This window comes from Equus asinus, chromosome 7 (assembly GCF_041296235.1).
Source record: "Equus asinus isolate D_3611 breed Donkey chromosome 7, EquAss-T2T_v2, whole genome shotgun sequence".
In the NCBI taxonomy this organism is placed as follows: domain Eukaryota; kingdom Metazoa; phylum Chordata; class Mammalia; order Perissodactyla; family Equidae; genus Equus; species Equus asinus.
Window position 1 is genome coordinate 48,664,639 of NC_091796.1, and position 26,711 is coordinate 48,691,349.

The following is a 26,711-nucleotide window of genomic DNA, read 5'->3' on the forward strand; positions in this document are numbered from 1 at the left end:
GGATATCTCCTTCTGAGATTTTGCATCTAGAGAAAGTGATACAAAAAGGCAGAGACACTGAAGAATTCTTTCTAGAAACAGCAAAGACGGCAGCACCATCTGGCTTCTGGGGATAGTGGCTGACCCCAGCAGGGGCATACAGAGTCCAGAGTCCAGGCTCAGTGCTGACACTGTCATCTGCCCTAGCTGCAGGGACCAGTGTTCAGCCGTAGCTGTGTCCTTGCAGATGGGACTATGGTTCCAACTGTGCAGAATCCTTTGCTTCTGATTATTTTCTGAGCCTGATTCTCCATGCTCCTCAAACCCCACCCAATACCCAACCTCTGCTCCTTCCACGCTCGAAGGTGACTTCTCTTTCACTGGTAAAACCAGAACTACCAAAAAGGAACTCTCAACCCTTCCCTTCCCAAATCTATGAGCACATTTGCATCTGCACATCCTCTCCTTCTTCCCTCTGGACCAATGGAGGGAGGAGTCTCTTCCCGTCAAAGCCAATCCCTCCATCTGTGCTCAGGATCCCCCTCCCCTCCTGCCTTCTGGTGGAGCCTGGCCATTAGCGTTTACCTTTCCTAAAGAGAAGATGTCACTCCTTCCATCCAAACCTCCTTCTAGTTCCACTCTGCCGCCTTCTCCCCAGCAGAGCCACACATCTTCAAAAGGTGGTGTGCTGCTTGTACCCCTGCCTCACCTTTAACTCACTCCCCTGTCTCCTCCTGTTCACCCAGAGTTCAGCTCTCAGCCTTTTCTTGCCTCATGCCATACTCTATTTCTATCTTACCTCCAAACTCCCAATTTATATCTCCAGCGCAGAATTCTCACATCAACCTCAGACCCATACTTCCACTTAATCTCCACTTGAGATACCTTGCATCCACCTCAGCTCAATATGACCCAACTGCAGCCTAATCCAAGCCCCTGGAGTCTGCTAACTCCTATTTAACCTGTAGGCCTCAACTTAGCCTTCACTCTCCCTGGTTAGTTGTCTGTATTTTATGCTTCCTGGAGCACTGTGCTTTGCCTTTAAAACACTCATTACAGGAGTAATTAAATAAATATTCATGTCTAGAGTGCACATGGCCTTGTGAACAGAGGATGTGTGCTTGATTATCCTGCCCACTCAAGAAGTGCAACAGGAACACTCCAGCTACACGTAGCTGTCGGCCAGGGCAGGGCCCACACTTTTCCTGGATGAGGGCGATGCTGGGAGTCAGCCAAAACACGAGGATTGCACTTACTTGGCATGAAATAGGACAGCTCAAAGTCACTGTCACTGTGATGGGAAGGCCTATCCCCAGCCGAACTCTTGGATCTAGACATGAGATAGCCTCTTGTGTCCCAAATGCTCCCACTTAGGCTCCAGCAAGGACGTCTAGCAGGCACCTTCACAGCAGGACAAACGTGTGGAAAACAGTGATGCCACAGGGTCGGGGAGGCCTGGGTGTGAAGGGTTAGAGCGCGATGGGGTGAGGGCAGGTGGCAAGGCAGTGGAAAGTGTGGAGTGGCTGCCCACCTGACAGGCATCAGGAGGGTTCTGTGCCAGCTCAGCATCAGCCAGGAGTCAGGTGACCTTGGGTGAGCGAGCTGAACTTCTCCAAGCCTCAGTTTCCTGAAACCCAGCTCTGAGCAAGACACTGTTGGAACTAGGGCAAAGTTCAAGCCTGCCCCAGAGGGGACATGAAGTGGAACAAGAGCCAGGGAAGTAAGCAGGATGGCCAGACAGGTCTACCACAGCAGGTGTGGGTTAAACTGGGAAACTGAAGCCAGCGGCTCCAAGCTAATCAGCTCCAGGCACACCTGGCAGGTGGAGCACAGCATACTCCCACTCTGCCTGCTGGCAGAGAAGGGGCCTGATGGGGGAAAACACCTTCCATGCCAGCAGGAAGCATCCCACTAAAAACAATCTCGCCACCCCACAGGGAACGAGGTCTGGGTCTTAAGACAGTGGATGGGGTAAGCAGCTAGGCATTCTGGAAAGGAAAGTCTGGGGCCGGAAGTGGGTGGAGCCCCAAAGTTCCACACCCCCAACCTACACAATGACCTGCCCCCTCTCACTTCCCATGGACCCATCTCTGCCCCCTTCCCCAATCTCTTACTCCCTGGTCTTCTTTCCTTAAGCCTTTCCCCAGTCCAGGGTGCCTTTTCTCCCCTTACCTCAAAAGCTACACGGAGAGGGGGGATTATACCATAATGTTTATACCATCCTATTTTGCAAATGTGAAATATTACAGCTATTATAGCTACACAAGGGACTATATGGATTTTTAAGGCATAGCTTAGGAGGTTCTTATTTATAACATTTTCCTGAGAAAAAATACAATATGAGTTCTAAATATCTGACGTAACTTTTGGTGCACACCTCATTTATACCTATATGTGACTCCCCCCCAGGCAATATTCCAGTAAGTCAGTCAATGAGAAAGATTATCTCACTAACGACCATACAAATACCAACCCTGTAGCAGTCAGAAGCAAGGAAATGGATACACATACAATATCGATGAAGCTTTGTAACATAAATTACATGAATACAGAAGACATCAAACTAGATGTTATATCACATTTATATAAATTACATATATATACACACTCATTCATACAGATACATAAGCACACACACACACATATATATTCACATAAAACATTTCATATTTTATGAGCAGTGTATCATGAGGGTGAGAGGATAGGACCTGGGGCCACAATGTCCAGTTTCTGAGTGGCACAATCTGGGAGATTCCCTTCACCTCTGTGTGCCTTGGTACCCTCATCTGTAAAAATAAATAGTAATAGTACTTAATGTTGGAGTCTTTGAAAGGGCCCAATAAAAAGCAGCCTTCTTCCGTATCTGGTTCAGAACCAACTGAGAAATAAGACAAAGGAGCAAGGGAGATGGGGACAAAATGTCACCTTTTTTTCTGGTGAAGCTGATACTGGAGAAGGCAGGTTGTGTCTGCTGCTGGTTAACCCTGGATGAGCTGTCCTGTGGTGGGCAGTCCCCACGGCTCTGGCGGGAGAAGCAGGGAAGAGTGCATGCCTCTGGACACCTGCTTTCAGGGGATGGGCAGAGCTACGCATGCCCAATTCTTGATTCCACGCTCACCAGCCAGAAGAAGAGGGGACAGAGAGAGGCCTGCAGTGCTACCCAGGTGGAGCCTCCTCCACATGGAAGGAAACATCAGTGACCATGCACCACGGAGGCTGGGTATAAAGAATGAAAGAGTCGATGCTTGGAGAGCACTTGGCACAGAGCCTGGAACAGGTAAGGGTCAGTAGGTGGAAGTGAGCACTCCTCAAGGACTCAGGGGTGTTTCAGCTTAAGTAGCAAAGATGTTACAACAGATGCTTATGAAGGGGGAGGGAACAGGAGTGGGGATTGAGAATGAAAGGGAAATAGAATAGTAAAACTAGAGCGGGGTGTAATGCATAACATGTGATGAGCTGAGAAGAAGGATTAGCTCATCTCCCTGAAGTGGGGACCACATCTCTAAAATTCTCTAACAACTGCTTCCTAAGGAGATATAACAGCATAAAATTAAATGGAGCATCAGCCTTTAGTAATCACAAAATAATATACTGCCACCTGTTTTGGTCAAGTGACTTGGTAAAAATCCAAGGGAGCCATTTGCAATGTGCATCAGCACCTTCTCCTGGTTCCAGGCCAGCAGCAGAAGCCACCTTGTGTACTTAGAGTGGGGGAGATGGCATGACCAGCAGGAGCCTCATAAATGCAAACACAAGGAGCGCATGCACCCTAGAAGCAATCACTTTCTTCTTGTGGTTCCAACAGCCAGTAATTGAAATTTTTTTAAACTTCTTCCTACTGACTAAAAGTCGTAGGTACATTAATGGCCTGACTTGCAAAGAGAGAGGACCACTTCCACTTGAACTGCAATTCAACTTATGGTGTCCAAGGAATAAATCCACCCCAAATTTGGGAGAACTTTCTGAGCTTGAAAATGTCCATTTGGATGGCTTGATCCTGCTCCTGCTGGCTACTCAGATCCCAGGTCCTGCTTCATACCTCCATGACCTTATAACTTCTGGCTACTTCCTTCTTTGATGTTCTTTGCAGGCTGGCAAGACCTTTCCACAAGCCAAGCCCAGGACTAGTCACCTCTTGAAATTTCTGGTTCAGGGGCACAAAGATCTGGGGATGGCCACGGGGGGCTATCTCATTACCATAGTTCAGTCAGAAGAACCCAAGTTTCTGTTTAGGAAGTTCTCAAAGGGAATCCTTGCTCTTTTCCCCTCCGTCAATGCAGGAAGTTCTATGCATCTGACTTTTGTTCTACAACTAAGGACCTGAGGATGGTTAGAGTCACTCTCATTAGAGTGGAGCCTGTGTCATCACGATAGGTTGGTTGCAACAATCAACATGAAAATCACAGTGACTTAAAAAAATAAGTTTATCTGTATCTCACCCATGTTACATGTCTACTGAGGGTGGGCTCTGCTCCAGATCCTCCTCACAAACCACTGGAGACACAGACAATGAAGCCCCTACTATCCGGAACATCACTGAGGTAGGAAGAGAATGTGGTGCATCATGCACCAAAGCAGGTCCCATGGCCAAGCTTTCCTTCAAAGAGACAGGTGAGTACAGCCCTACCTTGAGATGGAAGAAGAACTAGAAATCCTGGCAAGTTAAAAAAGCAGACGTGCTGAAGCTTAGAGGACCCCATTTCATAGCAATTTGGCCCCACTGTCCCTGCTAAGTGGGAAATCAATGGCGGTAGAAGTTGAGATTTCAGAGGTGTTGAGTTGTTTCTTCTTTCGTTCACTCTGGCCATGCTGACCTTAGAGGACAACTGTGGCTGAGAGATCATGTGCCCAGTTCTGGACATTCAGCCAAGTAAGAGAGCAAAATGATGCTCTCAAACTTAAATGTGCATCAGAAGCACCTGGGGAGTATGTTACAATACAGATTCTCAGGCTACAATTGAGACATTCTAATTCAGTATTCTAATTCAGGTCTAATTAGAATTAGAATGAGACATTCTAATTCAGGTCTGCAGTGAGGCCTAGAACCAGGGCCAGCTACATATTTGTAGAGCTCAGAGAAAAATGAAAACACAGGGGCCCTTGTTTAAAGGCAGGAAAAAAAATGTCTTTAAAGCTATTAAAATATACTTCTTCCTTTCTTCCACAGTTTCTCTCTTTGCTTATCATGGTATTTTTTTATTTGTTATCTAATATTGCCCTCCCTTGGGCAAGGGTGAATCCAGACCCTCACACGTGCCAGGGACCCCACTCTGCCACTGGCTGTGTACATGCCACGATCCCCCTCCTGACAGTTGCTGGGTTGACATAACACACCATGCCTTGGCCAAGGGCAAGAAGGTCAAGCTCCCCTTCCCAGGGACCTACCACCCCAACCCTACAGAGGGATGACCCCCAAGGGATTGGAACCTCTTCGCTGGAATGTGATTGGTACTTGGATGCAGCATGGACAAGAGATTCCTCTCTGTCAAGTTGCCCATCACTCTGCTAGCTTGGGACAGAAATGGGCTGCCATGCCCCTCCTCTGCACGGTGTGCATGCAGCCAGCCTTCCCTGTACCTGCTCCCAGACCCCAGCCAGGGGCAAAGGGTGGCAGGGTGGTGACAAGGAGGAGGAGGATTAGAGGGATAAAGGTTCCCCCCAAGGGGTTGGGTGAGCAGGTGGCCGAGAACCTGTCTGGGGAGGCACATCGTCCTTTGTCCCACTGGACTTCGCTTACAAAACACAAATTCAAACATAAAATTACTAAGAATTTCAACATGGCATTAAGCCCCAAGCTTGGGTCCCCCTTCTTAGTACAGGGACTGAAGGTCTGACTTTGAGAAACACTGACCTAAAGACAGGCTCACCCAGGGGAAACAGGTAATCAGACAGGTCTCAACATCAAGGAGTAGGACAAAAGAGTAGAGACTCTGAGAGCCAGCACTGCTCTGGCAGGAAGTGGCCACATGTTCTAGAATTTGATATCCAGGTCCCAGCCTCAGACCACCGGCTCTTGGATAACTGGTAAAAGAAAACACGACTCTAAGACCCAAACAGATCATCATGATGGAATTGCAGGGGTGACCAACCATTCTGGTTTCTCTGGTTTTATTAATGAAAATCCAGCATCCCAGAAAACCCCTTAGTGTTGGGCAAACTAGGACAGTTGGTCATGCTATGACCAAGGCCAAGTATTGGCCCAAGAAACTCTTATTTGTCTTTGAAAGACTAATGGAAAAGCTGCTTCCTTGCAAAACCTTCTCGAAACATCCCAAGCAGAGATAATACCTCCCTCCACGGTGGTTACACTTATCAGAGTGTATCCTAATTCTTTATTCACGCATTTTCTCTCCAAGAAGAATGTGAAATCCCAGAATTCTATATGAATATACAGAAAGAGATTCTGACAAATGCCAGGGAAGGAGAAGAGGGGTGGAGAGGACCCAGCTGCTGTGGTATGATGCAGGGACCTGATGGCAGCGGGACACCCCACGGCTCAAGGCCAGCCCTGAGCTGAGCTAGAAACCCAAGGCTCCTCTGCTTTGCTCCCTGGGCTGTGGCTCAGTTCCAGAACTTGAAATTCTACCTGCTGGGATTAGTGCCCCGAGCTCGAGGAAATGCAGGGTAAGGAAATAGGAAAACTGAGCAGGTGGTTGCAGTAGCAAGTAAAAGGTGGTACCTGCAGGAAGACTAGGCAAGTGGAATTCTTACAATAATGATGAGAAGGAGGAGGAGGAAGAAAACTAGCGTTTGTCGACAATTTAGGATGTGCCAGGAACTAAAGCTTATATGTTTCTGTACCCTTTACAATAACCCTATATACTGGTATTAACATTATCTCTACTTCGTTGATGCAGAAACCAAAGTTTGTAGAAGATGCGGAACATTATCATCACACAGTGAGTGGTAATAGAAAGGACTCAAGGCCGTATCTTTCTGATTCCAAAGCCGGGGCTTTTACTAGCTATGCTGCTGTTGCAGATGGCTTCAGGGCCAGACAGGGCCAAAGTGGGGGAGTCTGGTACATTCTTCAAAGAGTCTTTCCTCCCTGAGTGGTGCTGCCAGTGCCAGAAGTTGCTGCACAGCTTGATTTTCCGGCCTCTGTGTATACCATGCTCAAGAAAGCCAGAAACAGGAGATATAAAGAGTTATCTGGCTGTGAAGACATTTTGCTCCCACCTCTGGGTCTGTGTGTCCCTAGCATAGTGTCCACTGTCACTCTCAAGGCCGTTTGGGAGGCTGTGCTCACTCCTCTTGAACCTTATCTTCTTCACCAGGGTTCTCGCTTCTTCTCCACTGCCCACCCTGCTTCTGGCTCAGCCTTTGCCTTGCTCTCCACTTCCCAGTGAGGTCTGCTGATGAGCAGGGAATCCTTCTAGTCTCTTCTGCTCAGAGTGTGGTCCACAGGCCAGCAACTGTGGCATCAGTGGGGAGCATCTTAGAAATGCAGAATCTATGAGCACATCTGCAACCTTCTGAGTCAGAATCACCATTTGAATGGATGATTCAGACGGTCATTTAAGTTTGAGAAACACTAGTCCAGCCTATAATATCTATCCTTTTTTCCATCAGAAGTACATTTCTGGTGCTGCTATTTCTCCTATGGAAACCTGGTCTCAAGTGAATTTTAACGCAGTATTTTGCTTCTCCCAAACATGTCAGCCTTTTAAGAGCTTTATGCCCAGCTAAAGGAATTCCAGAGGTTGGTGAACAGCCTGCTCCACATCCTGAAAATACAGCATGCCCACAGCTGCCGAACCATCTCTATAGAAAGCTGGCCCTGTTTTTCCCGCAGTGTACTGTATGTTATCTCCATGTCACGAACACAGATCAGCTTGGGGGACAAAATAAATATCTTTCAGTAGCCAGATTACAATCTATTGGTGCAAGTCTATCTTCGATAGAACAGTAGTTGAGCAAGAAATTTCAGCAGAGACCATGCTTTACTAAACTCCGATTGTTCTCCAAAGTGAGCAATAACTTTTAACAGGAGGAGAAATAATGTCTAGGAAGAGGTACAATGTGGGTGGGAAGGGGTCTTTTGAAAGAATGCCTCGAGATATTATGAGTCATGATATGAATGCTTAGGATTCATAAGCATGAATGAATGAATCCCTATATATTTAAAAACAAATCCACTCTCAGCTATCAACACACATATTATTATCCTACTGCCACTGGAAACATTTAGGAGTAGAAAAAAAAATGAGAGAATGAAATAGTACAATAGGTAATGAGGTCTTATAATTAAAGGATATATTTGCTCTAGCAAAAAACATATTGAATCAGTTCTAAAAGGAAACAGCTGAGTAGAAATAGGTTCTTTGTCCATTATGTATCATAAAAAGAAAATTATAACCTAGCATCCACTTTAGACGGCCTTTGATGCTTAGTCATTCTGCTTTATGTTGAGCTTCTCTGTGACAAACCACTCAGAAGAAAGCAAAAGTAAAAACTGAGCCATAGCCAGCTACACAGCTTGAGTGTTTTCTAGAGAATTCTATTATACTTCTTGAAATGACTCAGAAATATCATTTAACACTTTACCATTTAACATTTTATACGAATATACAAATTTTTCAGGCTTAGGATAGTCATAAAGTAAGGTAAAATATATCTTGAGAGTTTATTCTAAGTGGCAACAATACATATGGCTGGAATGAAAATAGTAATTATATTTTACTGTTTCATCAAAATGTTGCTTGTATTCATTTACTTCCTATTTTGTGTAAGAAAAAAAGGGTAGGGAGGGATTTAGGGCCCTAAATCCTAAAGAATGTAAATACAACAGCAATATGAAATTACCAAGGCACAAAATGGAATAAAAGGAAAATTTGTAGGTAAGGATGAAATGTTGAGCCCCTAGTGAAGTTTGCACACAAAATGCAGGCCAGGAAGCTCCAGACACTTGCAAGATAGAGCCATAAGTTGCATCTAGTAGCCAACATAAAGAGGGAAACAGGATCCCAGTGTTCACATTTTTGTTTAGTTTAGTTTTTTAATGCCAAAAAGAAGCACAACTATTTGGGGGACTAAAGAGATTTCCCAAATGGACCTTCACAGGGGAATACTGTGGAAGATGATGGACAAGATACTGAGAGAGAGGTAGCAGTTATAAGCCAGATACCCACATGGGCCATAAGAGTTTCACAGAGCCGGAGTGCAAAAGGAAAAGGAGCATCGTGTGTACTATCATGGCACGGTATCGAAGGCAGGCTCTGCAGCCAGACAGCCTGGTTAGGAATCCTTTGTCCACCCCATGCTCACCTGTGACCATTAGTCATAGCTTATGTAATACTGGAAGGCTACAAAGCAACATCTCTGAGCTTGTTTCCTCTTTGAGAAAATGGGGACCTATCTTACAAGGTTGTAGTGAGGATTAAATGAGTCAATACTTGAAAGGTGCTTCGAATAGTTTCCAGCAAAGTATGTTAGCATTAAACTCATGTTATAGCTGCCATAAACTTAGGTTTTTAAATTCTAAGTTATTCATCTTGGGAAGCAGATGTTGAAGAACTTTTTAAGACTTATGAGCTTATCTACCATACGGAAAAGACCACCATACCTTCTTCCTATCACCTATTTTTCTAAATGTTTAGATTAATATTCTAAATATAAATGACCAAAAGTCCAACTTCTTCATTACGTCTTCAATATCTTCCAAGTTGCAGTGATATTTTACTATCTATTGCATATGTATGGTTTTTGGTGTGTGAGGGACGTATGTAAAGTGGGCATATATAAGCAAGGAACTCTTTGTATCCTCATTCATTCATGCATTAAACATACATTTACTAAATTATTTCTACGCACCAGCTATTTTCCTAGGTATTGGGGATATAGAAAGGAACAGAATACTGTTCCTTACTTCATAGTCATAATTCAATTGAGCTCTCTCTCTTCCTCTCCCTCTCTCCCACTCTTTCTCTCTCTCTCAACACACACACACACACACACACTCACATTATATGTACTTTTTAAGAACTTCTATTAGTCGCCTCCTTAATAATTTCCTTTCATTCTTTCAGAGCAGACAACTGGGGATTTTGGTAAATTTCAACCAGTTGAAAAGCATGAGTGCAGGTGTCATTCAGAGCCCCAGCGGAAGACAGATGACCAACTAAAATGAAGTAATTGAGGGGAGTTTAACAAAGCAGCTGTGTACAAAGGAGTGGGCAGGGTGAGGGAAGACTTCTCATGATGGTGATGCACCTCAGAGCCAAGACCATCTGAGAGCGTTTCCCACCCTGGACCTGAAGGGCGAGGAGAGGAAGCAGAAACTGGAGCCGGAACACACCTATAGCTGTAGGAGAAAGCTGCCTGCCAGGAGCTGAGACCCTTGTCAGAAGAACTGAGATACTGTAACTTACGGGGAGAAGAGATGCCCCAATCTTGCTCTCCTCCCACCCTCTGAGCTGAGCACCTGCATGCACCTCCCACTGGTCAAACCCTGCCAGAAGCCAGAGGGCAGGGGAGCCCGTAGATGCTGCCCCCGAAGGTCAGTTGCTTTGGGCACTGAGCAGGGCGGAGAGTGGATGGGGGAGGGAGGGAGACTATCTGGGTCACGAGGAGGCTTGGGGCTACAGTCTTAAATAATTAACAAATGTATCTTGAACTGCACAACCAAATCTGAGCCAGAGAAGAGACCTGAGGTCACAGAAAGGACAGGCAGACTTTTCGGAATGCAACACAATGGCCATCAATAACTCTGAAGAAAAGCTATGGTACGTGGTCTAGAGCAGTGCTACTCACAGACAGTTTGAGGAACACTGGTCTAAGCAGGGCTTCCGGAATCTTAACGTGAAGCCATCCTTGGGTTGGGTGGTGGTTTGTGTAGCCTTGGGGAGAGTAGGGGGGCCGGCAGCACGTGGACTGGAAGAAATGGGCGAAAGAATGAAGGAAGGAGAGCTGTGTCCAGGACGAGTGGATGGCTGGCTGGGAGAGTAATGAAATGAGTTTAACAGGGGTGTGTGTGAAAGTCATAGCAACCTATTAACGGGGGCAAGCCAGGGCAGCCCAGCAAGGTGGCAGACCCACCTGTCTTAAACACTAGGCACTTTCAGGTCCAGCCCTGCCCAGGCCTGAGCAGAGCAGGGGCGATGCCCTTGCCCTGAAACACAGGTATGTGTAAAACAGCTGCCCTTGCATCCAGTGTCGCTGCCCTCACCTCTCTCCCGCTAAGGAGGCTGGGTTCTGCTTTCGTGCACTCTACCTCACCTTGCCAGGCCCTGGGCCCTGCTCTCTCACCCTGACACTAACTGCCCCACTGCTCTGCCGGTCTGCACCTCTGATAGAGACACCAGGCTGAATTCATGCTGCTGTGTCCCCCTGGATCTGGCGATTGAGATCCTGAAGCAGAAAGAGTATGACATGTCCCAGTTCCCAGGCTCCCTGGCCTGGTGGGCCCCCTCCATCTTGCAGGGAGCTCCTGGGACAGTGCACGCTTGTAACAGGCAGGGAAGGGGATGGTCAGAGTCTGCTGAGCTAGGACAATTGTTAGAGGCAGGGGCAGGGACCAAATGTTCCATTCTGGCTATTCTGGGATGTTGAGAAACTATAAAGGTAAACATACAATCTTATTGCTCAGGGCGCTTGAAACAAATGGATCAGAGTGTGTCACGTATGATGTACTGAATCAGGAATTCCTAAGCTGTAGAATGTTTACACTACTGGTTTGAGAGTTAAAGAGCGGAGTGCAAATAGCACAGGAACTTGCTCTTGGATTAGAGAGAGACAAGGAGCACGAAGCAGCCTTCTCTGCAGGCTGCACAGCCCAAAGACACCATGTGTGGAAAAGAGACAGGAGCTGTCAGGTGGGGCATGGGGAAATGAGCCTGACCCCTCCAGTCTGGAGGGTGCAGCAGAGTCCTGGGGAGGCAGGATGCCCACACTGCCTGCATTGTGAGGCGTTTGGGGCAGGGCCTATGCGTATAGCTGTAGCCAGGCAGCAAGCAGGGTCCTGTGGAGCCCAGCCTCCTTGAGGAGCCCTGACCGGCCGAAATGGCTCAGTGGGCCACTGCTCTGGGGCTGGGAGGAGCGGCCAGGGACACGCACAGTGCCCCTCCTGAAGGCTGGCAGCGATCACAAGAAAAGGTGATGATTTGGTTTGGTTTTGGTTTTTCCCTAAAGAAAGGAAATGCAATGGAAGAATGGAAAATGAAAAGGCAAGAGAGAAGAGAGTCATAGAAATGGGACTAAGGAAAGAAGAGGCCTTGGGAAGAAAAGAGTAAAGGGAGATAGTCTGGCAGCGTACCAAGGCTCCAGGGTCACAGGCATAAGTAGGAGCAGAGGCTCTGTGGGGGCTGAGGGAGATGCCCTGGAGGACAGAGGGCAGAGCAGAGGAGGCGCCAGGGCCCGAGGACTCCCCTGAGACATTATATTTAACTCAAGCACTCATTGGGACATTGTGAAGAATTCATGAAATTCAGTTTTTCCTTATAAATGCTTGCCATTAATAGTAATAGGAAAAACTGCCATGATTTAAGGTCAAAATATGTCTGAAATCATGAAAGTTTCACAAGGGAAGAAATATAAAATAGTTTTCAAGATTAGCTAAGGAATAAAATAGGCTCTTTTAAAAAAAATCAATTTCCATTTACTGGTCATTTTTCTGATTCTGTTGGCATTTGAAGATCTCTAGCAGGCTCGTCTCATTCTGGGATGAAGCAGTCAGAAGCTTATCTTGGGGGGATGGAGAGCATCAGGAAAGCTCCAATTAAGCTTTTTCATCAAAACCTAAAATCCCACCAGGAATAATTGTTTCTTTTGTCCTCTATATTGAACTCTTCTTTTTTCCCAATAGGAAAAATTTTCCCAACTAGTTTTATTGTCTTTCTAGCGCTAAAAGTAATACATGCTCATTGAAAAAAATACAGATGCAATAGCTAACATGGATTGAGTTCTTAGTGTGTGAAGCATAATTCTAAGAGTTTTTTCTGTATTACCTTATTAATTCCTCACATAACTCTATGAAGGTGTACTAGATTCATCCCCAAATTTCAGATGAAGAAACTGACATTAACTCGAAGGTCCAGTGTCACACAGCTAGAAAGCTGTGCAGCCAGATTTGTACCTAGGTAATAACCCAAAGTCATTAATCTGAATTACACTGTAAATGGGGTTTACAGAAGAAAGCAAAAATCATCAGTAATCCCACCATCCAGAGAAAAGAACTCAGCATTTTAGATTCTCTCTTTCCTGACTTTTTTCTTTGCTTACACACAAAGAAAATGTAATCATACCATACTATACATGCAGCTTACACAAAATTTGATATGTTTCTTCACAATACAGCACGGACATATGTCACGTCAACAAAGACCCCTCTATGACATCATTCTAATGGCTGCCAATCAGTCCATTGAATGAATCAGTCCCCTTTTATTGGACACAAGATTATTTCCCACATTACATTATTAGGAACACTGCTCCTGAGAATAGCCTTGCTCAAACCTTTGAGCATTTATCTCATTAATTTCCTTAGAATAAATTCCTAGAAGTAGTAGTTCCATGACAAAGATAGTAATTTTTTAAATGCAAACATTCTGTGAAGATGTAACATCAGTACTGAGTTTCCAGAACTTTAGTGTAAATATGTTCATAGATACTTTACTCACTTAGAGGAGATACGGCAGCTTAAGCTCACTGGAAGTCTGGAAAGGGGGAGAAGGCAAGGGTGGGAGCATCAATGACAATTTCCCTAAGTAGTAATAATATTCCATGTTATAATGATAATACTACTAGTCTATGTTTAACAATATTCCAGGTCAGGTACATTCACAAACACTGTTCACAAGCATCTCTAGCCACAAGCGTGAGTCCCCCTCAACTGATAGGTGAGGGCCTGCCAGGCCCACCACAAGACCCCTTGGTGCCCTGACCCCAGGCTTCCCAGGTTCTATGCCCTGGTCTCTTTCCCACCCTGACCACCCCCATATTACCAAAGGTTGGCACAGCAGCCTGGGCCCCTCTCAAGGAGACAGTGACTTTCCTTCCTGGTCAATTCACAGTTCCACGTAACTTATTATCGGTATCATGGCATGCTGTCTTCTGTCTGAACTGCATGGCCAACTCTCAGAGAAATAGAATTAACATTTTCTAAAAGGCACCAAGGGCTTTCTTTCTATTTTTCTCTCATCAGCATGAGTCGTGACCCTGGCAGTTCTTAAGAAATGAACCCCATGTGTATGTTTGCCGTTTAGCTCTAAGAGAGATGAACACCACGTGGGCTCCTTCAACAGCCAGAGGGCTACCCCCTCTAGTGCCTCTCCCTGCACTGCAGGCTTTGCCTCCCAATGGGATGCCGAACCCTGGCTATCACCCTTCCTGACAAGAAAGATCCCTGACAGCTTTACAATGGCCTTAACCCTGGGCCGTAGTTGAATGCCAGTCATAATAGCGTGTAACCCAGGGTTACTTTGTAAGAGTCACGAAGGAGGTCACAGTGACCTCTGTTTACCACTTTATCATATTAACTTCCATCTGTAGAGAGTTTAGAAAATTACAGAAGAAAAGTGTTGCTGCTTCCTAGTACAATTTCTATTCCTGCTTCTGTTTCTTGGATTTATGTTGTCTGCCTTCAGCCTACTGCATATTTTCGAAGGATGCATATTTAACTCATTTCTTTTATACGTTACACTTGTGGTGCTGGTTATATATGGAAACTAGTAAATGTAAGTGTTAAGAGATCTTTAAAAAAACAAAGCAGGGCTATTCATGATTATAGCAAGACATACAATCCAATGGGATAATATGAAAAGAACAGTTTGGAATTTTTCTTTCCATTTAATTCAGTATGGGTTGAAGACATGGTACGTACCAGGACTTTTAAGCCCCGTGGATACACAGAAGAAGATTATCTCATTGCCCTTGACCTTAAGGAGCTCATGGCATACTGAGCCTTCACAACACAGTGTAGTAAGTGCCTCAGAGTAAACAGAAACAGCCCAGGGAGAAGCAGGCAGCCAGGAGGGTTTCCAGTAGGTGATACTTAAGTTATCTTGGGAAGGAGGTAGCCAGACCAGGCATGGTAGGAAGGTATCCCAAAAGCCATGAACAGCACCAGAAATGTCATGGAGTATTTAGGGGATTACAAATAGGTCCCTACTGATGTAGCATAGAGTCTCTGAGAGAAAGTAGCATCTAGAGAAGAGGTTGGTGAAAAGGCAGGGGCTAGTTTGTGAAGGGTTTATATGCCATGCTAAGAAACTTGGAATATATTCTTAAAGCAATGGAGAGCTATGAAAGGATGTTAACCAGGGAGAAAGACATGTTCAAGTTTTCGTTTCACTCTGGAATCAATGAGAAAGATTGACAGGTAGACCCTTGGAAGACCACCAACTTTAACTGTTTCTACTCTTTCTCATTTCACCTTTAGTGATTCTCTTCCTCCAAGGCTGACTGCAAAACCAGAGGAGCTGAGAGTAGAAGCTGGGAAATGATTTAGAAGATTGGTGGACTAACCACAGGAAGAGCTATCAAGGGCCAAACTAGGATAATGTGGTATCAACAGAGAGGAGAACCCAGACTCCAAGATATTAAGGAGCAAGAATAATCATCAATTAGATGATAAGGAGGGTGTGGAGGGGAAATGCAGGGATGTGGAAGAGACTCAATGCTTTCACCACCGTGGCCCAGGGTTCATTCCCCAGTCAGGGAACCTCTCCACCTGTCTGTCGGTTGTCATACTGTGGAGGCTGCGTGTTGCTGTGATGCTGAAAGCTATGCTATCCGTATTTCAAATACCAGCAAGGTCACTCACGGTGGACAGGTTTCAGTGGAACTTCCAGACTAAGACAGGCCAGGAAGAAAGACCTGGCCACCCACTGACAAAAAAATTGGCCATGAAAACCCTACGAATAGCAACAGAGCATTGTCTGATATAGTGCCCCAAAGTGAGAGGATGGCGCAAAATAATTGGGCAGGGTTTCTCTCTGCTTTACAGAGGGTTGTTAGGAGTGAGAATTCATGGCACTAACAACAAAAAAATTCTCCCACCATAGCTGATGTCATTGAGTAGAGAGCTGGGAAAAGATGCACAGATGAGCTCTCACAACTGGTAGGAGCCACATGTAGGACACCATTGAAGACTGCTTTGCTGGTTAGAAAGCTTGCTTCCTCTTCCTGAGCAACAGCTAGACTCTCTGGCCTGCTCTTAGGCAGTTAGGTGGGGCCATGTGATCGAGTTTTAGCCAATAGCATAAGAACTTGCAGAATAAGACCATGCCCAAATTTGTTTTGAATAAGATCTGTATCTTCTAATTGTGTTATAGCTATAAAATACTTAAATGACATTGCAGAGGGACCCAAGCGTCATAAGTGGAACCAACTACTAACTACAGAGCCAAGGCTGGTCCACTCCCACCCAGAGATTTGGTCTCACAGCAATATGCTTCCACTTGTACTATACCCTGGGGAAATTCAGACCAACCTTGAGTCATCCTTGGTTCTTTCTACACTCAGTCAGCAAATATTTATTGAGTATCTGCTATGTGCTGAATACTTTGCAAGATGTTGGGAGCAGAACATCATGTAGTGAACACAGAAGACTTAATGTTTGGCCTCCTGAAGCTTGTAGTCTAGAGAATTCCTAAGGAATCTAGAAGATTCAGTCAAATCCAAAAGTAATTCACTTTCTGGTTTGAACTGTATCCACCCAGGGACCCAGGTGAGTCAGACTCTCAGTGACCTTGCTTGCCAGGCATCCCTACAACCACATTAGTCTCCAAAGCCCAAGAGCCCAGGAAGAGTCAGAAACTAGCCCAGGCCTTGCCCCTGTCTGAGTCAGAGCTGACAAAGGCTGCAAAGAATGTTTTGGATTCATCCATCAAAGTCTTGAAGAGGACGAGAGAAAAAAAGATCCCAGAAGACATCTGCATACTAAATGCCCTCTCAGATGGTTGGATGCTATATTTGCATCTGGCCCCTGGAGAGTTCGTGATCTATGCTGAGTTCATGAAAAAATAGGTAGAGTAATGGGGAATTTCTCTGTGACTCATTTTTTTTCTTTAGGAATTATAAAGAACTCCCTTTATACTCTTAATCTGAGAGCTTTAGAAACATTTTCTGAATTGTCTACTTATTGCAATTTAAATAACTTTTTCATAGTATTTGCTTGTATGAACATCTAGGAGGGTTTCACGGTCTTAGTCAAGGCCCCCTTTCTCCTCTGTCTTGGTTTGGGTCCTCTCTAATACCAACTCTGAGACAAAGACCTGAGTATAGACAGTTTATCTTGGACTTGATCTCAAGAAGCACAAATTGGGAGAGAGAGGGGCACGGAGGTGGGAGAAAAGTCAATGACTGATGTGCTCATTTAGAGCAGATTCCTATCAGGGCCAACAGGGCTGGGTTCTGGCAGAGACATTAAGAGTTATGAAGAATGCACTTTAGAACTCTTCCAGAGAGGGGCAGGGAGACGGGGGATTCTCCCACCAATTTTTGCCCCCTCTGGGTTGAGGGTTTGCCCCTAGGGCATTAAATCCTGCACTTCCAGGCTGCTCTAGACGCAGGCTAAGAAAGCTCCTGGGGCTCTTGAAAGACCCCTCAGGCAGGAAGTAGAGAGTCAAGTGTAGGCCCTTGCGATGGGACAGGCGAATGAGCACAAAAACCATCCATCAGGGCTGCCCACTCAGTGGAGGACCAGCGGGCAGTGGGCAGGCCTTGGCATCCCAGACTTTGCCTCTAACGAGGCTCAAAGGACTGTCTCATCTGCTGTGCTCCTGCCCCAGCCAGGCCCATTCCTCCAGCAGTCCTGCAGAACAGGGTGCAATGTCACCTTTCCTCTTCATACCTCCGACCTCTGAGGCAGTCATCCCTTCTGAGGTTTGCTGGGAGGTTGTCTATTTGTCTTGTCTTTGTTTATTTTTACTACTCATAGGTTAAAAATGATACTCTTAGGGGCATGACAAGTTGCACAAAAGCCTTAAAAGTCTTCTGGAGACTATTTCCCTGCTGTTCCTTGGAACCAGTGAGCCAGGCTTGCTCTGCTTAAGCTCCTGTCTTGCCCTGAGCTGGTTCGCCTCTTCAGTCCCACCTGAGAGCAGCTCCTCCTGGCCACCTTGACTTCAGGGAACCATGAGAACACCCACGTCCACGTTTTTCCTTATATCTCACCCTGGAGGAGGAAAAGTGGGGGTGAACATAGGGAGTTCGCAGAGTAAGACTTGCTCAGATTCTGAAGGAAATCCTGGAGCACATCCAGAGCTCATTGCTACCCCTTCCTATCTCACAGCAGGAGCTCTTCGGAGGTCACGCCCCACCAGGAGTCCAAGAAGAAACAAACGTCCCTATATTCCAGAAATTCTCCTTTTAAAACCTGGACATCACATTTGCTTTAAATGTCAAAATGAACTCATTATACTTGACCTAAACGAGATGAAAGTTTTTGTAAGAGGTCATGTTCTAATTACTGGTGAATAAAGTATAATCAAATGAACTTGAACAGCCTCTGAAAATGCCACTGCTGCTAGTGAATCGAGAAACTTCCTAACTTGCTACCTTGTAAGGGAGAAAGCTGCCCTTCAAGATCGAGTCTTGAAGGTAAGGTTGTTGTCAAACTGTTTTGTCCAAGAAAAATAACAAAGAAAACCAATGACCAGTCCAAAAGAAGACAGAGAAAAGTGACCCCTTATGACAACATAAGCTGTCAAATCGACTACAGCATATGAAAACCAAATTTCAGTTCTCAGTAGCTGGAAAAAAGTGATTTGGTGATAACAAGTTTATGCCCTCTACAGTATTTCCCAACCATGCATCAACATTCACACTTCTCTAAATCTAAGGTCTTTAGGTCACTTTTCAGTTATGAAATCTAACCTCTGAGTGACACTTTCATGGTTAATTCCAGAAAAAAGAAGAAAACCTAGATGCCACCATTGGGAAATATGAATCTTACAAGACAAAACATGCTTGTTAAAGCACATGTTGCTCCAACACAAAGAAGAAAGAAACACCTTCAATCTGACATAATTTATATTGCTTTTCCTGTTTCTAGAATTTTCTAAAGTATTTTCTAAAGTATTGTATAGAGTGTTTTCTAGAGGAGCAGAAGTTATGAGTCTGTGTGTTTTAATAATGAGTGTTTGTTGAAGTTCACTTTACTCCATTGAATAAATATTTATTTAATAATCACTGGCCTAAAGAGGTTTACGAATGAAGCAGTTAACTTGTTCAACCCTCACAGCAATCCTACGAGGTAAGCACTACTATCATCTCAGTTTATAAATGAGGAAACTGCAACAGCGAGCAGTTAAGTCTGTTGCTCAGGGTCACACAGCAAGTGAGCTGTGCACCAGGGCACAAACTGAGGCGGGCTGACTCCAGGACCAAACTCTCAACCACCTCACAGAGCAGCCTCCCCAGTTTGTAAGGAGGTGGTTGGACACAGTCTTCACGCAGATGTTTGCCATGGCAAATGTCTGTCAGCAACCGGCAAATTACTAAATTGCTCCAATGCTGGTGTTTTTTTAATTCAGCTGTCTTAATTAGGGATTCTTCAGTACATCAAAAGGGTGTTTTTAAAAGGTAGGTTTTTAAAAAATAGCTTTAAGGGAATAAGTCCAGCAGGCACTGGTATGCGCAGGAGACATCATTTTGATAGGTTAAAATTCCCAACTAACCACAGAAATCCTCAGTTAAATAAATGGCACAATAGGTATATCCTGGTCATTACAGGCAAAATTTCTACTGAATTAATGCTAGAGGTGAGCTCTTAGAGGGATAAGACTAATTCATAGTTGAAACTGGGTTACAGAGTCTTTCAAACCATGAAGGATGCCCCTGAATTAAGTCAGATGCAAAGTGACAGTGGAAGTATTCTTAGGAGAGACTAATTTAACACAATCTATGGGCTGAAGAAGTGGAGAGCCCTTCTGTCACCAAACTATCCCCAGCCACGATGAAGAGCACACAATTGCGTGAAGAAGCCTCAGCATCATGCGATTTCCAGTCTGTGGGATGCAGTTCCCTTTTTTATTGCTTTCAGGCAGTATTCTTACATGAACTGTACTCTGTGCACAGCTGTAGCCAGCAGAAAGATTAGTGTGAACATTAGTATTAGTCCTATTATTATTAGTGTTAGTATTGACAGCACCCAGCATATTCACATAATAGCAGCAGCAGTCTTCTCCCTCCTGTTCATATTACCATCTGCTCACAAGCTTGTTGCTCTCTCTCCTATCATGAATGAATGAATGAATCAATCAATCTTCTCTATACCTGACTTTTCAACAACTCTTCCCCCATTTCTCTTCTCCCCGTTGCAGCAAAACCCTTCAAATTAGATCTCAAATTAGAAGTTTCAATTCCTCTCACATTCTCTCTCAATCTCCCTACAGTCAGCTTTTCAATCCTGTCTCAAAAAGTTACCAGTGACCTCCACACCTGCAATGATACATTATTGGTCGTTATCAGTCCTACGTTACTTGACACAGTTGTTTTCTCTCTCCTTTGTTTTTCTTGAGACATACTTTCCATGAGTTTTTTTTTTTTTAACAATTCGATTGAGATATAATTCACATACCATACAATTCACCCATCTAAAATGTACAATCCTAAAGTTTTTGCTATATTCGGAGTTGTCCAATAAATCATATTTTTCATCTCCTTCTCTGCAACAACCCATACCTGCAGGTAGTCACGTCCCAGTTCCCTCCGAAACATCCAGCCCTAGGGAAGCACTAAGCTACCATTCTTTCTCAATAGATTTGCCTATCTCGACATTTCATATACATGGAATCACATGATGCATGGTCTTTTGTGTCTGGCTTCTTTCATGTAGCATAATGCTTTCAATGTTCATCATTCATCAGAAATTCATTCCTTTTTATTGTTGAATAATATTCTATTGCATGGATATGCCGTATTTGTTTTTTTTATTCATCAGCTGATGGAAATTTGAATTATTTCCACTTTTTGGCTATTATGAATAATGCTACAGTGAACATTCACTAATAAGTTTTTCTGTGGACATATGTTTTCATTTTTCCTGGGTATATAACTAGGAGTGGAACTGCTGGGTCATATGGTAACTCTGTGTTTAACTTTTTGAGGAACTATCAAATTGTTTTCCAAAGCAGCTACACCATTATATATCCCCACTAGCAATGCATTAGGGTTCCAATTTCTCCACACCTCACCTGTACTTATAATTATCTATCTTTTTGATTATAGCCATCCAACTGGGTATGCAGTGGTACCTCACTGTGATTATAATTTACATTTCCCTGGGCTAGTGATAGTGAACATTTTTTCACGTGCTTATTGGCCATTTATGTATCTTCTTTGGAGAATTGTCTATTCAGGTCCTTTGTCCATTTTTGAAAATTGGGCTCCTTGTTTCTGTATTATAGAGTTGTAAGTCTCCTTCCTTTTTTTTTTTTTTAAGATTTTATTTTTTTCCTTTTTTCTCCCCAAAGCCCTCCGGTACATAGTTGTATATTCTTAGTTGTGGGTCCTTCTAGTTGTGGCATGTGGGACGCCGCCTCAGCGTGGTTTGATGAGCAGTGCCGTGTCTGCACCCAGGATTCGAACTGACGAAACACTGGGCCGCCTGCAGCGGAGCGCGCGAACTTAACCACTCGGCCACGGGGCCGGCCCCAAGTCTCCCTCCTTTTTGTATACTTTCTTCATCTGGCTTTTAGGACACACACTCTCCTGTTGTCCTCCTCCAATTTGTCACTCCATACCAGTCTTCTTTACTGGCTCCTTTTCTTTTTCCTCACTTTCTAAAGTTGGAGAGCCCCAGGCCTCAGTCCTTGATCCTCTTCTCTTCTCAATCTCATCCAGTCTCATATTCTAACACCATCTATATGCCATCAATTTCCAAATGTCTATTTCAGCAGGAGCTCCACTTGCACAACGCAGTTTTGGATAGTGGGCTGGGAAAGGATTCTCTGCCATGAAGGCCCAGTGTGTCTCAACCCCTACCAAGTATCATGGGTCAGGAGAAGTTCATTCTGCTCCCACAGGCAGCACTAATAGGGACCAAGCCACAGCCGCAGGCACTAGATGAACAAAGCAGACTAGAATAGCGTGTATCACCTCTGAAAACTAAATTGCCATTGGAACCACAGCCCACAAAAGCAGGCCAGGACCTACACATTAAACCTAAACAGGGTGACTGTCTGCTAAGATAGATTTAAATAGGATCCAGAGTCTCTAAATATAACATCTAAAATGTCCAGAATGCAACTGAAAATCATTCATCACACCAAAAACCAGGGAAAAATAACAAGTTGAATGGAAAAGAGAACAGACTCCAACACTAGATGATGAAACAGATGATAGAATTATCTAACAAAAACTTTAAAGCAGCAGTCATAAAAATACTTCAATGAGTAAGTTCAAATACTCTTGAAGTAAATAAAAATATACAAAACCTCAGCCAAGAAATAGAAGATACAAAAAGGAACCAAATGGAAATTACAGAACTGAAAAATAAAGTAACTAAAATAAAAATCTTACAAGAGAAAATAATCAGTGAATTTATTACTTTTGGGGGGAGGGTGAAGAAGATTGGCCCTGAGCCAACATCTGTGCCAATATTCCTCTATTTTGTATGTGGGATGATGCTGTCACAGCATGGCTTCACAAGCAGTGTATAGGTCTTCATCCAGGATCCAAACCCACGAGCCCTAGGCCGCTGAAGTGGAGTGTATGAACTTAACCACTACACTACTGAGCCAGCCCCCAAAATCAGTGAATTTGAAGATAGAACAATACAATTATCTAACATGAAAAACAGAGAGAAAATCAACTGAAAAAAGTAAATGAACAGAGTCTCAGAGACTCGTGGAATAATAATAAAAAATCTAACATTCATATCATCAGAATCCCAAAAGGAGAGAAGAGAGAGGGGCTTAAAAAGTATTCAAAGAAATAATGACTGAAATCCTGCCATTTAATACAACGTGGGTGAACCTTGAGGACATTATGCTAAGTGAAATAAGCTAGACAGAGAAAGAAAAATAATGTATGATCTCATTCACATGTGGAATCTAAAAACAAGTTGAACCTAGGGAAACAGAGAGTAGAATGGTGGTTAGCAAGGGCTGAGGAGTGGGAGAAATGGGGAGATGCTAGTCAAAGAGTACAAGTCCTCGGTTATAAAATGAATAAGTTCTGAGGATTTAAGGTACAGCATGGTGACTATAGCTAATAATAATGCATTATTTACTTCAAATTTACTAAGAGAGCAGACCTTAAACATTCTCACCACACACTCACACAAAAAAAGTAACTATGTGGAGGTGATGAATATGTTAATGAACCTCATCGTTGTAATCATTTCACAAAGTATGTGTGTGACAAGTAATGATGTTGGACATTTTAACTATATACAATTTTATTTGTCAATTATACCTCAACAAAACTGGAAAAGGAAGGAAGGAGGAAGAGGGAAGGAAGATAGGAAAGAGGGAAGGAAGGAAGAGGAAAAGTAAGGAGGAAGGAAGAAAGAAAGGTTAAAAACTTCCCAAAGTTGGTGAAAGCTATAAACCTACAGATTCAAGAAAGTGAGAGATCCTAAATAGGATAAATTCTGAAGAAACCCACAACAAACGTCTGTCTCCAGCCCAGACAGCTTTCCAGACTCATATTTCTAAGTGTCTAGTCCACATCTCCACTTGGATGTCCAGACAGTATTCAATCTTAAGCACATCCAAAATAATTCCTCCCACAATCTCCTCCAAGCCTGCTCTTCCCACAGTCTCCAACATCTCTGTTAACAATAGTTCTAGTTGTTCAGACTAAAAGTCTTGAGAATTTTCCATGAATCTTCTCTTTTCTCACACTCCACATTCAATCCATTAGGAAATCGTGGCAGCTCTATCTTCAAAATATATCTGGAATCTAACCACACACTTCCATTGCCACCACTGGCATCTTTCTTGTGGATTATTGTGAGAGTCTCCTAACTGGCTTCTATCCTTGCCCCCTGATAATCCTCAACAGAACAGGCAAGGAAATCCTTTTTAAACATAAATTAGATCATGTCATTCCTCTGCTTGAAACTCTGTAATGGCTCTCATTTCACTTAAATGCCAAAGTCCTTATCATGGCCAATGGGAGCCCACGTGATTTGGTCCTTGCTGTTCTCTCTCTGACCTCTTCTCTCACCACTTCCCCCTCCCTTACTCTGCTCCAGCCACTGTGGCCTCCATGCTGCCCCTTGTACTTTCCAGGGAATCTCCCACCTTAGGGGCTTTGCAGGGTTGTTTCCTTTGTCTGGGTGTCAGATATCTGCATGACTAACACCTTCACCTGCTTCAAATCTTTGCTCAATAGGCCCTCTCCTGACCATCCCAATTAAACTGCAAACTGACCTCGTCCCTGGCACTAGTGAGCCTTTTACCTTGATATACTTTTTAATTTTTTCATAGCTCTTGTCAATTCTAACATATTATATTTACTTATTTATTATGTATATTTTTGTTTGCTATCTCCTGTACTGGAATATAAGTGCCACAAGGGAAGGAATCCCCCTATCTTTTGTTCCCTTGTGTATCGCAAATGCCTAGAACAGGGCTTGGCACATAGACGGTACTCAATCAACATTTGTTGAAGGAATAGGGTAAAACAGATGGGAGGCACTCTCTGCTCTGAAAGAGTAAAGAAGAAGATGCATTACCTTTCTATTACTGCTTAACAAATTACTACAAATTTAGTGGTTTAAAACAACATTTATTATCTTGCAGTTCTGTATGTCAAGAGTCTGAGCATGGTGTGATTGGGTTCTCTGCTCAGGGTCAAGGCTGCAATCAAGGTGTCCACCAGATGCCTGGAAAGACCTGCTTCCAAGTTTGCAATCATTGTTGGCAAAATCTGCTTCCTTGTGGTTGTAGGACTGAGATTCCTGCTTTTTTGCTGGCTGTTGGCTAGGGCTGCTGTCAGCTTTTAGAACCTACTTTTATATCTTTGTCATGTGGCTGTCTCCACAGGCAATTTGCAACATGGCAGTTTTCCCCTTCAATGTCAGCAGGAAAATTTCTCATGCTTCCAATCTCTTCCTTCAAGGAGGGCCCAGTCCCATTTAAGAGCTCCCCTAATTCAGAGACGTTCCCAGGGATAACCTCCCTTTGATCAAAGGGACCTTTAAGGTCCCTGACTTGGAACCTTAAACACATCTGCAAAATCCCTTTATCTTTGTCATATAATGCCACCTTATTGTGGGAGTGACAACCATCATATTCATGGTATTACCCACACTCAAAGGAGAGAAGATTACACTGGGCATGTATACCAGGGGGAAGGCATCCTGGGGGCCATCTTAACCCACCACATAGAGATAGGCCTGAAGTCAGGGTACCTTGTGGGCCAGCTGGCCAAATAAGGCCAAAAACTATGGTAGTTAGTGTTCACAGAGTCAGGATTTCCAGGAAGAGAATGCTATAAAAATATCTTCACCACACCCATGTTTGTAGCTGCATTATTCACAATAGCCAAAAGGTAGAAACAACCCACGTGTCCATTGATGGATGAATAGATAAACAAAATGTGATATATACATACAATGGTATATTATTCAGCCTTAAAAAGGAAGAAAATTCTGACATATTCTACAACATGGATGAACTTTAAAGACATTATGCTAAGTGAAATAAGCCAATCACAAAAGGACAAATATTTCATGATTCTAATTATATGAGGTACCTAGAGATGACAAATTCATAGAGACAAAGATAGAATGGTGGTTGCCATGGACTAGAGAAAGAGCAGATGAGGAGTTAGTGTTTAATGAGTACAGAGTGCCAGTTTTGCAAATGAAAAAGAGTTCTGGAGATTGGCTACACAATACTGTGAATGACTTAACACTTTGAACTGCACACTTAAAAATGGCTAAGATGGTAAATTTTATGTTATATCTACTTTAACACAATCAAAAATAATAATAAAAAATGTTTTTCCTATGAAACTAGTTAGAACTTTGGGGGTTTTTTTTGGTGAAGAAGAATGTCCCTGAGCTAACATTTGTGCCAATCTTCCTCTACTTTGTATGTGGGATGCTGCCACAGCAAGGCTTGATGAGCGGTGTGTGCAGGTCCATGCCAGGGATCAAAATCCATGAGCCCTGAGCCGCTGAAGTGGAGCACGCGAACTCAACCATTACACCACTGGGCTGGCCCTACAATCATTTTTTAACTCCTTTAATAGACAGGTAGAGGTGTCTGCACTGTGACAGGCACAGTACTGGGTGTTGAGAGATGCAAATATTAATGTAACAGGCTTCACAATAATTAGTGAATTAAAATTGGACTTTGTTTTTTTAAATAATTATTATTATATCAGAAATAACCACAAAAACAATGATCCAAACTGACTTTCCTCATTCCAGTGGAAAGCATAACTTACCTGCCCTAGATCCAAGGTGACATTGACTTTGTTGTACCGTGTGCCTGAGGAGAGAGGGGGGCTTTGCCACCAACGTTCGGATCCATCAATTGCATTGGTGATTGGATGTGCTCTCCTGGGGTCCTCAGAATTGCAATAGTCACAGAACTGGCCCTGAAAAAAAAAGTTCTTTTTTTATTTTCAAGTAACTTTTTCTCATCAATTTAGTAAAGGAGGTAACCAAAACAAAGACTGCTTTATACGGCTTAGAGATGTCACCTGGTGAAACGCACCATAAAGTATTCCAAAGACAGCAGTAAGGCTTTCTCTTTTTCACTTAATCTTAAATCATTATCACTTGTTTATACCTCTATTTATGGCATTTCTTGAATATAGATTCTATT

The 26,711-nt window shown here is 43.7% G+C and overlaps 1 protein-coding gene across 2 annotated transcripts in view; it reads right to left on the minus strand.

Annotated features, from left to right (window-relative positions):
• The window catches only part of LAMA3 (laminin subunit alpha 3), a 255,342-nt gene that overhangs the window by 201,255 nt on the left and 27,376 nt on the right, over positions 1-26,711 (minus strand). For both annotated transcript variants that reach the window (XM_044774483.2, XM_044774485.2), the window contains exon 2: positions 26,329-26,481. In XM_044774483.2, coding sequence (XP_044630418.2) covers positions 26,329-26,481 — 153 coding nt within the window. The remainder of the gene's footprint in view (positions 1-26,328; positions 26,482-26,711) is intronic.